General features: G+C 38.2%; 1 protein-coding gene across 6 annotated transcripts in view; it reads right to left on the bottom strand.

The window, feature by feature from the left end:
• The window catches only part of ANO4 (anoctamin 4), a 162167-nt gene that overhangs the window by 86959 nt on the left and 58847 nt on the right, over positions 1 to 16361 (bottom strand). For 4 of the 6 annotated variants that reach the window (XM_015859164.2, XM_015859160.2, XM_015859172.2 and 1 more), the window contains exons 3-4: positions 9345 to 9455; positions 3654 to 3790 (exon numbers count right to left, since the gene is read on the bottom strand). In XM_015859164.2, coding sequence (XP_015714650.1) covers positions 3654 to 3790; positions 9345 to 9455 — 248 coding nt within the window. The remainder of the gene's footprint in view (positions 1 to 3653; positions 3791 to 9344; positions 9456 to 16361) is intronic. The other 2 variants (XM_015859194.2, XM_015859183.2) reach the window with 2 other exon arrangements.

Here is a 16361-nt window from a genome sequence, read left to right as displayed (position 1 = left end):
TATCTTTCTCCACAAGGAGCAGTTAATCCATTGGAAAAACTGATTTGCCCTCTGGCTTCCTATGTTTCACTTTTCTCTGAAGAAAATTCATTTATTCTACAATGACTCATCAGGGCACGTAGAACCTTACATTAAGGGATGCCTGAGAGATTAGTTAAAATATTTATTATGTAGGACTTATTTCTCAATAAATACGACTGCCTGAGACAATTACTTTCTCTTGGACCTGTGAAACCATCTCAACTCCAGTACTGTCCTTCTTCCAGAAGGGCAGCATGGACAACATTGTCACTTGGTTTTCATTTTAGGAACTCTGAGTGCACAGATATCTTACATGACATGGAGACACTCAAATTAGCTTATCAGTTTTAGGAAACAGCAGCTGCAGGGCTTTTTGCAGTAGTGTCAGCATTCTAAGTTTGCACTATTCCGGACAGAGACTTTCTGACACCTTGTTATTCATGCTTTCCGGACATTGCCTCTCCTTCCTCTCTGCCATGACTTCAAAATTCACTTCTCCTTAAAAAAACAAGGAACATAAATCTAGAACCAAGTTTTACTGCAGTTTTGGGGGGGAAAGTTGTCTAGATAGGTGTGTCAAATTTCCATTCCTCTGTCTGAAAAAGGATATCAGAAGAAACTGGCAGAATGGGAAATACTATACTTTAGCAATGAATTTAGCATTTCTGGCTATCTAAAGTTATGTAACTGGGAATTCTTTTGCAAGGAATACACCAGTTTTCTTATCCTCAGACTCTCAATGTCAGCCATCAACATTCATAGGCATATGACTCATTTACACGTTAGGAGAACTTTTGCCTAAAGACTTATCCCAACTATCTCATTACTCCAAATCAGATAACCCTACCAACCATAGAGACTTTAAATGCAACTTCATAATCAAAAGGGCTGATAGGAAAATCAGGGAAATTCAAACTTTTATCTGTGAGTCTTCTAAAAAAAAAATGAGAATGGACTCCAGCATTCACTAATTTAAGGACAGATTAGATTTTGTATTCATTCCTACTTTCTTTAGTACTTAGTTATTATCAATGTGAATGCTCAATAAATATAGAATCATAATATTTTGAGGAGATCACATTTTCCTGCTGTTTGTGGCTTCTTCAAATTACAGTCCCCTGCATAAAAATTCCCAACTGGAATATGAATAACTTTTTTTTCAGCCATAACAGTGCAAGTTCCAATTTATGGCAAAGATTGTTAAAACAAACACTATTCTGCACAAAGTTAATAACACTAAACCCAAATATCATTAGAATTTGAGTTTAAAGTGAAGACCATATGGGTGACTTTTACAGTTTTAATTTCAAAACTACATCTATCAGCTGGAATCTCAAGAACATAAATACAATTTTCGGTAGATATTTTATTTTTTTTTTTACCAGTTTCATCATTCTAACTTCCTTGAGTACAGAAGATTAATTGAATACTCTATAGAAGGAAAGGCAAATAGATGCAGAACTGTAGATCTTAAACCATTTTCCCCTTATTTATGTTGCAACTTTAATTCTCAGAAAATGAAGCTTCAAAGAAAGTTTCAAAATTCCAGTCACAGTATGTCCCAAGATGTAGATTTGTAACTGTACAACTCATACCTACTGTTCTCTGAGCAACCCACACAAAGAAAAACACGATTTTTAGTTTGCTCAGACCTCATCTCCATCAGAATGAAACAGAACAAAACAATGACACATCTTTAGCCAAAGGGCATGCTGAATCCTCATCTAGCTCTACATCTCTGATGGTACTGTTTATAAAGTGCATCCATAAACTCTTGAAGGGATCTTCTGGTTAAGCATGAACAACAAACAACTGAAGGAAATGGTATTTCAACTTGTCAGCTAAGCAAACTAGTAAGAAAAATATGTTTTTGTTGTTGTTGTTTGTTTGTTTGTTTTTCTCTAAGGTTTTAGGATTATGAATTCATTTTCATGGACTGAAGTAACAACATCTAAAAAATGCATCATTTCCTTTTGTAAAGGAAAGTAAATCAGGGAACTTTTTTTCCTTTTCCTTTTCCTTTTCCTTTTCCTTTTCCTTCCCTTCCCTTCCCTTCCCTTCCCTTCCCTTCCCTTCCCTTCCCTTCACTCCCTTCCCTTCCCTTCCCTTCCCTTCCCTTCCTTCTCCTTCCCTTCCCTTCCCTTCCTTTCCCTTCCCTTCCCTTCCCTTCCCTTTCCTTTCCCCTTCCCTTCCCTTCCCTTCCTTCCCCTTCCCTTCTCCATCCCTTCCCTTCTCCATCCCTTCCCTTCTCCATCCCTTCCCTTCCCTTCCCTTCCCTTCTCTATTTTCCTCAGTTGTGGTTATAATAAATAAATAAATAAATAAATAAATAAATAAATAAATAAATCTGTTCAACTATGAAAATTTTCAGACATTTTCCCTTTCCCTTTAAAAAACCAATGAAGTACACATTGAACAGGTGAAAAAATGTTTTGCAGAATTGCTATATTAACAGCAGCATATACTGTTCTCTCTCATCACTACCTGATCATTTTCTGCCCACTTCTCATCTTTAATATGCAAAAGTTGTGTGCCTTTCAACCTTGCCCTTCGGTATGAGACCACATGGTACATGATCACAAAAAGCTACACATAAATATCATGTCAGGTTACTGTATTATAATTCAAGCAGGTGAACAGGGCCCTTTGTAGGTTGTCGGAGGAGGCTGTGAAAGAGCAATGAGGGAAGTGCAAGATGAAATTGTGAGCAAGGTCAAACACATCTCTTGGTGGAATGAATTTTGTCACTCTAATTATCTGTCTAAACATTCTAGGAGCATAGCTCTCTGTGGGCTGAATTTCTAGTACAAGAAAAATTGCTCTATCAATCAGTGTTATTGTGCTTTTTGTATCTGTGGTAGTTTCCATGGAAATATATAGGATGCATTACTTTTGGAACAACATATTTAACCTACCTAACCCACAAAACACTCTCGTTCCTGAAAAAGTCATTGTCTGTAACTACGCCTTCTAAGACAGTAAACAAAAGGCTCAGGGCAGAGGCTTAAACAATAACCTATGGTCTTCTGCTCTTGTTAGTTGTTAGCATGGCTCCTGCCAGTTCTGATCTGTACCAGTCAGCACTTTGCTAAAAATCCTCAAGCACAGCTGGAAGGTAACCACTCCAAGTAAGTAGTCTGTATGTGGTCACAACCCCCAGGTAGAAAAAAGGAGGTCTTAGAGCCCGGCATGAGTCTACAGTCTCTCCACTCCCTGAGGTAGGCATAGCATTCATAGGCAGACAGAACAGTTAAAGGGTATCACATTCCCTTCTGCCCAAAAGACACAGATTTAGGCACATTTTTTTTCATGACTGAGCCCACAATGCTTTGACTGTATTAAGACATAATTTAAAAGGGACTATGTACTGAACAACAATTCCTCCTTGGTATGTTCTTATGAATCAACATTATGCATCATCAAGACTGTTCTGTTCTTTACTTGATGGGAAATTGTTGTGTGTCTGACACCTAGTACCTTCCATGAGATTTATAAGTGCTCCTCCTTCATCCATACTCCAGATGAGTTAATATAAGGCAAATCTTGTCTTGCAGAAAATTAGATTTTGAATGATATCATATTTATTCCATTTTTATAGTGGACATTATTTTAATAAGTTTCTGTGTTCTTACCTCTCCCACCACTTCCAATCTGCTGGCATCATCAGAAGTACTGGTCAAGTTACCGTGGTGAAGCAGGGAGTCATCATCTTTGGAAGGGCTGTTCACACCTTCTAGCTCATCAAAAAAAATGTTGACATCCTTAGCTACTAAAAAACAAAGATAAAAACATGTGTTCAAATACATTCGAGCCAAATGAAGACACTGAGTGTAACACATTATCAGTGATCCCACTTTTTAGTTCTGGTGTATCTACAGTGTTAAGATTAAAATCTTCTGACGAGCACTGGAGAAGATTTAGGATATCACAATACCTCTCTGCTCTTAAATAAGTAATCATCTGTCACAATAAAACATTTGTTAGCTATCATCTCCTTGGCTTCTCTTGGGATAAGTGGCTTAAAGGACTGCTTTCTTTATCACAGCCACAAAACATTGCTTTCAATGAGGAAGGTATTTTTAACCTATTACACAAAATATCAAGTTAAAAGTTGTACAGATCTGTGGCAAAAGACCTCAAATAAGTACTGCTACTTGAAAGATGCTGAATATATGAGCCTGGGCTAATGATAACTTTCAAAAAATTTGGTACCTTTTGATATATATAATGCTAACATACCCAGATTTACTGACTGACCAGCCTCCAGTCATGCTATATTAAACCCAACTTGATAAAAAAGCGAGGAGACATAAGGTCCTGGAACACATTCCCCTGTCTTTGGAGTCTGTCAGTGGGTCTCAGGTCCAAGACACTGGTGTACATGGGGAGAGGCACCAGACAGTGCTCAGGGTAACTCTGTTTGACCACCTCGGCAGTGTTGTGTCATGATAATTTTCTAGTAACTAAAATAAAAGCAGTGGAAGACTTGGAATGTGTTAAATGCTGGCACTGTACTCAAAGTTGAAGTCAAATGCAATGGGAAGCTGTGGGCAGAGAGTCTTTGCACTTCTACAATACCACATAAAGGCTATTGGTTTCAGAGACTAAGGGGCTGCTGGATAGATGACATGGGAATGGGAGATGTGGAGCAGGCAGGCTGCAGCCAGCCATGTCTATTACTGCACTCCAAAGCTGCTGATGTTGGGTGAAAGGGTGGTGAAGAGCTGCATGTGGGGAGAAGAAAGATATCTTTGCTGAGGATCAAGCCTCAGCTACACAAAGGTTTCATTCACCTCTCTACCCTTATGTTTGGTAGGCAAAACCCAGAATTATGACAGAAGAGTTGTGTTGGAAGGGACCCCTTTGAGGCAGCTGCTGAGCCTCTTCCCCTGACTAAGGCAGGGTCAAATGACTGTCATTCCTGGCAGAAATTTGTCTAGCCCACTATTCCTTATGTTTTGCAAATCTAACTGAATTTTGGACTCATTTATCTGCTGTACAATATACCCCTAGCTCTTTGGCTTCCCTGCAGTTCCCCCAAATAGGTGACAGGCAGTTGTCACTCCTGTTGATGTGAATTTATATTAAACAGGAAACAGCCAAAATCTCTAATTGCTAATGGCAACATTTCTCCATTTCTAACTACTGGCTGCAGGTGTAAAAATGCATTCCTCCACTGTGGAGTGTCAATAGCTGCCATAAATTAAAGGCCATTAACTGCTTCCCAACCATCGTAAGTGCTATGTGACCTCCTTTCCACCCTTACCTTCCTCAGCGGGCTATGACCTAGTTTAAGGAATCTTTTTTCTTTTAATCTCCAATGCAACAGACTCTGTAGGTTACCTGTTCTTCACTATCACAAGCCAGGGAAAGATTTTTTCATGTCCTGATCATGCATCTATGCTACAGTTTACATATATTATTATTTTCCTGTCCACTGTGAGCATTGCTGCACTTTTGCACTTGCCTTGGATAGTATCCAAAGTCTGCAAGTGACCCTATTGAAAGCTTCAAGAATTCTTCATTTTCACACACATAACAAGGACAATGTTGACAACATACCTTGCATTTTATATCACAGTACTTTAGCTTATGAAGCCACTAATAATTTCAGCAGCAACAGAAATCCAAATGACATCCAAATAATCCACAATACAAACAAAGCTAATGAACCAACATGAACAGTGTATTTTTCAACTGGAATTCAGAATTTATAATGCTTTTAACAGTGTATTCTCCATTTAGGCAACATAAAGATAGGAATTTTTGTGCCAGATTAAATGTTTTCAGGATAACACACTAATCCTTGAGTTTAGCAACTTTGGAGTGGGATTTTCTATCTCATGAGATGATAATCTAGATGTAAATCACCACCAGTTTGTGTACATATGTTCAGATAAGAAGAATTAATGCTCCCCATGTTATCCTGACTAGCTGTTTTTCCTGACGTGAAGACTGCCCCAGTATAACTGATGAGACTTTTGAGATACTAGAATTGCTGCTTCCTGGAGTGCCAATAAAGCTTGGACTAGCAAGACAGGTGTTTTTAAGTGGGCATCTGAGATACACAAACTGGTGTGCAAGTGGGCAAACATGTTTGGGAGTTTCAAGCACAGAATTACTGGATTATTTTCAGGTTTTGTGAGGAATGCAAAATCTCATTTCAAGGTTATTTTGAAATCCAGCCCAACTCAGTAGGGACTGCAAATTGTGGAAACTGCAAATCTCAGCTGGTTAGTAAAGCTACAAGGACCAGTTTGGACTCCCAGTAATGGAAAACCACTTCTATCAATAGTGCACAGGTAATTGCTGGTAGGTAGCGTCAACAAATAGGATAAGTAGTGAAGTAATATGCTGAACTACCTTGTCTGTGACAAACATGCCTATGACCCTCTTCTAATCACAGTAACCTATGCTACTGGTGAGAATGTGGAGATCTTTATACTTTATACTTCAGTTACCTTGTTGTTTCTGTTTTTGAAGATACACTCCTATTATTTCACTCACTGACACTAAACATAGGGCTGAAACATTTGCTAAGAACATTTTTCTGCTCCATATCTCATTGGATAGCAAACAATATTATCTAATAAAATAATGTGCCACAAATGTAAAAAAAACCCAATAATTTTAAAACCCACAAATCTCATTTGCTTCACTTTAATAATGGTAATGATACTTCCAGTGCAATTCTTCTGTCGCTTTTACCTAACTTGGCTATTCTACTGCAATGAAAAGGAGCACGCACTCCTACACTGCCACTAAAGGCATAATCAGGGCTCCATTTTCTCCGTTCCCTTCAGACTATGATAAATACATATATAATCAAACATTCCTAACAGAATGATTTCTAATAATTTTATTATATACATGCTTTGGACTGTTCACTTGAGAAGCAGACTGGTATATGGTGACATCTTTTTAGGCAATGAAATTTAACAGCAATGCAGAGCAGCACATATATTGCTACAGGAAGAACTCCCCCATATGGTTTCAGATTAGCTTCATTATGCATGTTCAATTTTCCCCCTCATGTTCCACTTTGTGGAAAAAATAAAATAAAATTAAAATCGGTGAGTTGAAAATTCAGAATCCTTTGAGGAATTCCAAAAAATGTGTGAATACAAATCATATCAATGCAAATGTAGCAGAATCAAGTATTTTAGAACTCTCGAAAATTCTAAGCAAGAATTCCTGTGAAATCTCAGTGGTACCAAGAGTCTCTTTTGGACTGACTGACAGCAACTCAAAAGTTACACCCTTATCCTTCTGAAGACAGATACTCAAAGCTCAAGGTGCCAAAAATTAAGAACTTAGCAGTGGAAAGAAGCAAATCATAGGAATTCATGAGAAAAGCTTTGAAATCATAGCTTTAAAAAAAACAAACAAACAGAATTATTTACCACCTTTCCATAAGACATCCAACTTCTCAGAACAATAACTAGGAAAAAGCCATGAAAGCCTTTGCCAGCTTCTGTCAGGGCACCAAGGGCACCCCCAGCTGTGCCTACCCTTGGCCATAGCCCCAGGGCTCTCCCACCTGCTCCAGCCTCGTGTCCTCACATCTCCCTGAGGCCCGTCAGTCCCTGTTTGAGCCAGGCCACATCAAGGCTGGGCTCCAGCTCCCCACAGCCCTGACCTGCTCAGCCATGCCTCCTGCCCACCTGGGTCCACCTGAGGGCCTACAGCTTGGCCTTGACCCAGGGTAGAGCAGGTGCATCATCCCGTTTGGCAGTTTTACATCCAGTGCAATCCTCTACAGTGCAGGTTTATAGCCATTTTAAGACCAGTAATGATAGTTTCCGTGCTGCCTCTTATAGACTACTGATAATTTCTGAATTATTAGCTGTCAAGAGGAAATTGTAAAAGACTTAGAAGAAAATTTTGGAAATGCACATTTAAGACTCGAGCATGAATTGTGGTACTCAAACACAGAATTTAGTTTTGAATCATTAGAAGTGACTTTTAGCCCTTTTATAACAGCTCTTTTATATTCACATGAGAGCACATATACATAATGCAATAATTATCTTTATTCTCTGTCTAAGAAAGAATCGGGAGGGCAGAAAAAATAAAGTAGCTTCAGAGCAAATTGTTTAAGTAATTAATCATTCATAAAACAACAACAACAACAAACCTCTGCTATTGAGTTATTACATTTAGAATTTTCCAAATGGAAGGAGTTACCTGCTAGCTAAATTTACACAACATGTTTCCTGAAAAGTAAAATGGTCAAGAAACTCATGGTAAAAAATATGGTTATTTAAAGTAAATCATTAGCCTTCTAAAATTTTCATTCAATGCTAACAACACCTGGGAACAAAAGTAACCATTACTATTCCCAGCAACCACCTTGGAAATAATATTTAAGTTTATTTTAATGTAATTGTTCTCTGTTCACAGGACTGCAGTCGATAAGACTCTCCTCTGGATGTGTAGCAAGACTTTAAAAACTATCTTTCCAGAAAAGAATGTATCTGCATGTTACAGAGGTTAATTTCACAGCAGCAATTGTGTCTGTTCTGGATAAACAAAAAACATTGTCTCCAAGGCTGTAAAAGTCCCATCCTTTTCAGATGGCTCAAAAATCATCTTTAAATCAAAATGCTAATTCTTAGAAGACTCTTTGTGTAATGCTTTTTAGTTTTGAAATGATATTCAAATTGCTAGAACAATTTTGAAGCTTACTTCAATTCGTATTATATCCAAGAATCACTTCCAAATACTTGCCCTACATAGGGTAGAATTCACTTATAAATGTACTTACAGCGCAGAATTTTGTGTCTAACCTGTAGTACTGACTTAAGTTAGCTTATCTCCATAAATTCCATCTGCAGGTAGCAGAGAAAAATAGCCACTTTAATGTGGCTAAAGCTGTCAGGAAAAGCTCATCACTTCTGATCCCAAAATATACCTTGTGCAGAAATATGAATATATTCCAGTACTCAGTAAAAACCTGGAATTTCAAATCCAGTCTTAGGTCTCAGAATGAAGGAAGGATATATATGACAATAATAATTCACAGAGGTATTCAAGAATGTCAAGAATGGATTAAATAACATGACTCAATATTTCTCATCATTTCTGCATAGGAAATATATGCTTTTGGAATCCTTATGTACATAATAATCCAAATCTTAGTAAAAGATATCTTAGTGGCTTTCAATAGCTCAGTGAACTTTCTCATGGATTTTTGTAACAAGTATTCACTTATCATTCAGTTGGTTAATTCGTATGTAGTAATCTTTGTAGTTGTAATTTCAGTATATCACAATTGATTTATTTGACCATCTAGTTGTTTTTACATCCAAGTAATAACTTACTTTCTTGTATAGCATTAAGTATTTCTGAAAAGTCCACATCTGTCTTCTGTGCATCTGGTTTTATCCATATTTGTGTTTCCAAATGGTTAACCTGCAAATCTTCTCTTCCTTCTGAAGAAATCGAAGAGATTCATGGGGTTTGTGACAGTGAAATAAAAAATCCAGCCAAGAGGCTTTCTGGTGTGGGAACATACACATGGAATAATGTTACCTATTCTTTTCTCCCCTAGCAGAACCAATTTTTCTTCGGGCAGCTTTTGATACAGCCAGAACTGATGTAAAGATAAATAGAATAAAACAACAGGTTCTGCTATAAGGAATGATGTAGAGTCACCATCAGTGAGTTCCTTATTTGGGCGATTATGTGCTGCCATGCCATGAGCATCTCCTCACCACTTCATCTACAAAATTAACTCCAAAATATGAAGACAGACAAAACATTTTGTTGCAAATGACACAGCACTACAGAAATGGCCAGGCTACAGTAAAGCACACGGACCACACAAGACAAATAAAAGCTCAAGACAGGAAACAACCATTAGGATAAAAAGAGCATGGACAGCATTTTTTCCACCACAGGGCACCATAGGGTCTCACATGGCAGGCTGGTGTGCTACGGTCTGGAAGCACTCTAGTACTGCAGTCTATTTCAAAGGAGGTCGTGCTGGCATGTAATTCTGTCAGTTTAAATGTTATGTTGTCCTTTTAAAAGCATTATGGACCATTAAAAACGTTGGCCAAGGTGACAGTTTCAAATTCGTTTGCACATGTGAATAGGCATGAGATGTGCCCCTCTATGAAGCTTCAGTGTTCTTTCAGCATGAGCAAGGAAAGCAGGAATTTTTCAAAACACACCCTTTCCATGTAAGTATTACCTACTGCTCATCAAGACAGAAATTTTTTGGCTACATGGGCTTAAATTACAGGGTGCTCCAGTGCAGCCAGAAAGAGAGGGAGCTATCACAGATGCATAGAATTGTTTGAGTCAGAAAGGACTTTAAAGGTCACACAGCCCATCTCCCCTGCAATGAACAGGAATACCTACACCTATATTAGGGTGATCAGAGACCCTCCAGACTGACCTTGGATATCTGCAGGGATGGGGCATCCACCACCTCTCTGGGCAACCTGTTCCATACAGTCAGTTTTTATTAAATAACCGTCACACAGAGCTAGCAGATAGCTGCAGGGAGCTTGGAGACACCTGAGGAAGGACTTCAGAATAAAAAGTGTCAGGTCATTTAGGCCATTTCTATGCCTTCACTAGTGGATACCACTCAAGCTTTTTATGGAAGCCTTTTTCTTTCTTCTGCATCCTGCCTATAACAAGCCAGTCTTCTGAATTTTTTTCTAACTTACTGTAGGCATAGAATGGGGAGAGACCAACTGTCAGTGGTCCCCAGAAGACTACCACCTGGATAAGTGTTACAAATTATATTCATGCACACCAAATTGCTCAACTCTATTTTAAAGGCCCTACTTCACCTTATGGAAATAAAAACCTCAAAATGAGCATTCAGCATTTTCAGACTTCTTTATTTATCAATGCTAAAATATTATAAATTCAAACTATATTACTCTTGCCCCAGCATATTCTTTTGTTCCACAGCAAAGACACATTGTTAAATCAGAGCCAGCTCCCCTTATAGATTCCTGTGAAGAGATCTGTCACAATAGCAGCAGGAATCAGCATTTAATGATGTAGAACAAAAAAGAATTTCTTAAGTGAGACAGCTGAGTATTCATGTAATAGCAGTCTGAGAAAATCTGCAGACGGCCTCAGAGATGGCAGCCTAAGCTCAGCCCCAGCGGAGAATACAAGAGACTAAGGAAAAATACTGCAGCTGCTGGAAAAGGCACATAGACAATAGGACAAAAGTAGAAAAGTAAGTAATGGACAGTTTTGCCAGTGATACCATTCATTTTCTTGTTAAAAACTTACCACTTATTAATTTATACAAATACATCCTCAGATCCACCACTTTGCAGAGGGAATGCCACAATTTTTTTTTTCCTGAGAGACAAACAACCCCTATGTGATAGGTCATGGAATGGCCAACTCAGTGATTCCTGATTTACTGGTGGACAAAGATTTTAGACCATCAGGTGTTTGGACAGGCCACTCTCTTGCATCCATTATCTTACCAGTGTTTTTTAGTACAACAAACCAAGGAAGTATCTGTTGTTGCTGTTGCTTTCGGTTGGCTTTAGCACATCTTTCTTGCATTAACTGATTTGTGCTTTATTGATGTTAGATCCCATTGACGACACTCTAAGAAATATTACCCAAGAGAATGTCAGACAAAGACCCATGGAAACATGAGAAATAAGCAAATATGGATAAAAGTGAAGTAACTATTGAATTTATCAAAATTTAAGACATTTTATTAAAAGGTCGATACAAGACTTTTCTCCACTTATTCAGCCACTTTAGTTCACCTGAAGTTGTATTTTAAATTATCTTATAGCATTTAGTTTAGTGTACTCTTTAAAGTGGTGAACAAGTAGGACACTTTCTCCTTTATTTATTTTCAAGGGTCTCTACTAATCAAGTTTTAAAAAGCCCACAAAACAGGAGATTTTTTAAAAGGCATTTCATTTTTCACAGGCTGGATGAGAAGACTTCTACTAAACTGGAATTTTATTATATCGTGTTTCATACAAGCAAGTTGAGTAGCAAGGTAGTTAATATGATGTCAATGTTAAACCAGGTTTCCCAATGCAGTGACAGAGATTTTGCAGCTACTTAAAATCAAGAACATACTGAGGTATTTTGCTAGATGAGAGCCTTGATACACATATTACCTAGTACACCCAGTTAGCAAAACTAGCATGTCAGATGTGGGCTTCAGAAACAAAAAAAAACCAAACAAAACAAAACCTACTTTTTTGCTCAGTAAATACCTGGAGCCACACTTTCAAAGCCTGCACATTTTACACATGTACTGTGGTGTGCAAATTGTGTTTGCACACAGGCACTCTCACACTGCAGCCTGAAACTGAGCATAAGCAATTGGGCTGCACAGAAAAATGTACCGTTTCAGCATCTGGCACCAAAATAAAGGACATGCAAATAAGCTGGATGGAGCAAATGATCCCTTTCCCAAACTACAATGAAATGTTCGTATTTACTTAATAATTTTGAATGGAGGTAATTCCATGGAGGAATTGAATGGAGGCAGTTGGGTCTCTTGAAGAATTTTACTACTTTTAACAATTGTAAAAACAGAAATTAACTCAGTTCCCTGCTGAAATTACAGCCTTTCTTCTCTGTCCTCCACCAATTCCAATCAACTCAGCAAGTGCAAACTAATGTTTTGTCTACAGCTCTAGAAATTTCTGCAGAGGTAAATATGTAGCTTCAAAGCATGTTTCTGAAGGGGCAGCTAGGTAGTGCCAGCACATATGTACCTGTAGTTCCTTGCAGAACTATGTTTTGTAGATGTACAAAGCAAATCCTCTGACCTATACAGGTAAAAATAAGTAGCTCAAATTAGAGAAATATGTATGAACAGCAAAATGGACCCTTAAGATACACCCAGTATAGTTTTAACTGTACTTTGAAAGGTACTGGAGTCAATACATATGGCTACTTCATTTTACATAGGAAAGTCTAAATAATGCAAGGAAAATGAATTTTAAAATTCAAATAATAATTTAGCATGAAGAACCTATGTCATAGCTGTCTCTGCACATGGTCATGTCAAGCATATCCTACTAACAGTACCGGAATTATTTTTGAAAGGCAACTGAAAAATAGCTTCCCTTTACGTTGCAATACACTGTAAGGCATATAATACATTTAATTATGTTAACACAAACTCTCTCCTTATCTGCCAGAAGCAGCAATAGTGAACACAGAATTTCTAAACATCTAACACTACTGTATTATCACAGCCTAAAATACTTTTTAAAAGTAGAGTGTTGGTTCTGCCCTATGATTTACTTTAGGTGACGTCAGAAGCAGAGAAATCCCCTTATCCAATTAACTAGATAGAGCTGAGATGTCTGCATGCTCTCTCCTTCTGTCTCTCTCATGCTGCCTGTTCCTTTTAAACAGACAATCATAGAAAAAATGGATGGGTCGCCTTTAGTACAAACCCAAATCTCTCCTGACAATGCAGCCTGAACACCAGGCTATGGGGACAGGATCCTGCTAGCCCTGAGCTTTCAGTTCAGACTGAATAAAAGCTCAGGAGAGCTGATGATCCAGATCTTCCACACATACACACAGCCAAATAATTGAACTGTTGTGCCAAAGTACACAACTTCTGTCATTATTCTCCAACTATTCTCTTGTATATGATTGAATGTTTTGAAAGCTGAAAGGACTGAAATGCCCAACCAGAAGCCACCAGAATACCATGCCACATATTTCTATGCCTAGTATTCCCAATTGCCTGTTGACACACGGCCCCTGTGCAAATCCTTACACAATCAGTAGAGGGACATTATTGAACAATGAACTACCCCCCCTAAAAGCACTTCTCTTAGCCAATAACGGAAGGAGACAAGGAAACAAAGTGTGTTCTACTGAGACCAAATCTCATCTTTTTAGTTGCCACAATATGTGGCATATGAATCCATAGGAGACAGTCTGAAAATGGCACAAACCACTCTGTGCAACAAAGAAGAGACAGACAATGCTATACAGTTGCACGTTGCAAATGAGAATTTAGAAAGAAGTCTGAGATCTAAATGAACTGAATTGCTCAGCTCATTTACTGTTACTCACATTTGTATTAAAATAGCAGTAGGAATGATTATGTTTTAGTTCTGCCTCTTTCTTTTTACACTGCAAGTGCGCATACAAAGACATATCAAAGATCACTATCACATATGTTCAAACATTTGTCAGTGTTTGAAAAATCTAATTACTTGTGAATGATAAATCCTTTAGTAAAGAATGATAAATCTTTAACAATATCAGGAGTTGTTAGCAGGCAACTGAGGAAGGGAAGAGAAAGAAAACACCAGCTGAGTAAGTCATTCATTGCAGAGTTTGCCCAGTTCTGAAGTCAACTGTATACTGATGAGACAAGCAGAAAAGCTGGCTATATGGGTGTAAGAAGCGTGACCTAATTAATAGATAACTTCAGTGCACCAAAGATTTACTTAATTATAGCATGAAGTATCAAGATATTTAGCTTCTCTCCATGGTAGAGTTTAATGCAACAATCAATTATATATATACTTCCATCATACTATGCCCTATCACTGCCTTCACAGTCTAAATACATTCTTCCCATTCATTCCCTCAGAAGCCATCAGTAGCTGAAGCATTTTAGGAACTTTTGCTGCGCTAGGACTGCTGAGGAATGAGTATAGCATAAGAATATGAAAAGGCTTCTCCTAAATACAGGACAGTAGAACAGAGTTGTATCCAGCACAGGAACCTATTTCTGACAGCAGATGTTATACAAGGGGAGTATGAACGGCATAAGGACACATCATATAATCACCAAGGTTGGAAAAGACCTGCAAGATCATCCAGTCCAACTGTCCACCTACCACCAATGCTTCCCAACTAAACCATGTCCTTTAGTACAACTCCTAAATGTTTCTTGAAGACCGTATCTTACACATATTTGTTGCCAGTTTGTCTCTTCCAGCTTGAACAGGTTTAGAGACTTCTGGAGTGGAAGATTTCATCTAGACAATGATTAATAGCTGTCAACATCTCTCAATGTCTTCGAGGGTACCTTGCAAACTGGTTTAGGAATCCTGTTCCTAAACCTGATGCAGGGAGTTCTTCTTATGGGGCCCTGTGATGTCCTGAAATTATGAAGAGCAGACAGACTGCTGAAAATGGACTATTTTCAGTAACAAGAATCAAGCACAGACTCCTTTCCAAGCAGTAGGAGAGCATCTGAACCTCAAGGGTCGTCATTTTCAGGCATCTTGGCAGCATAAAGGGTCTTTAAAGTATGTGTGCTTCTATTGATCCTTAAAGAGCTTCCAGTTTCCTCAAAGTTCAGAATACTTTTTCATGCCGTAGTATAACAGGTGCTACATTCCTTTTCTATGCTAAGTATTCCCCTAAGGTAAGGTCAAAATAAAGTAATAAGCATGGTGCTATCTCCTTTTACTATAAATGAACATCATGAATGATATCAATAACAGAGATCTCAGAAATGTCTTTCATGCTCTGCTGGACATAGCACAGCGCAGTCTAGAACTGGGTAGTCCAAGGATGTACCTAGCAAACAGTGTGCCTTCACAGTGTCATCCAGCACACGGACACACCTGCTTTCTAAGATGTTCAATCACTTGTAGCACAGGGAAGGGCAATAGTCTGCATATCTGAAAGGGAATTTGTTCCTTTTTTGGAGCAGATCAAAGATGAGGCCACCTTTGCTTTGCTGCTACCCTTACGCCTGCTGTTAGCCATGAGGTTTTGTTTCATGCAATCCCTTTTAGGACTGATACATCTGCATCTTGTAGTAGTAGGAATTTTTGGTGGGGTTCTGATACACAGATGCACTTAGTAGCAGTCGGACTTGTTGATATTTGAAGGTCCATGTGAACTATCCTGCTCTGTCCTATTCTATTATACTGATCTATTTGTCCAAGTAAGTCAATACAGAAAGGTCTGAAGAATTAAGCACTGGGCTTGAGGGAAAGGTCTCGCTGTCCTTTGGATGGCAAGAAACCCTTTGTGGAAATTATCACTGAGCAGCTATATTACAGACAAATTCATGTTCTGACCTTAAAAACATTTCTGCTAAAGCAGAATCGTTTTGTTCCATCTTTTGACAGCCAAAAATCTTTCCCTGGGATATATGAAGCATATTTTATATTAGAAATAGAGGCTTATGTAATAGCAAGTCCTACTTAAGTTAGAATTGTATCTAAAAAAAATCATTAGCCAAGCATTACAGGAACATATTGACTAATTATTCAAGATCTCCTTGACTGCTTCCTGAATGATAAACTCTTTGTTTTTAACAAAATGGATCTCTAGTTTCTCAGCAACATTTTATTTATCTGTGTTTTATTTAAATCTATTGTCCGCCT

The sequence above is a fragment of the Coturnix japonica genome, chromosome 1 (assembly GCF_001577835.2).
Source record: "Coturnix japonica isolate 7356 chromosome 1, Coturnix japonica 2.1, whole genome shotgun sequence".
NCBI lineage: Eukaryota > Metazoa > Chordata > Aves > Galliformes > Phasianidae > Coturnix > Coturnix japonica.
The sequence above is the reverse complement of the archived record's forward strand: the minus strand, read 5'-3'. Positions and strand labels throughout refer to the sequence as shown.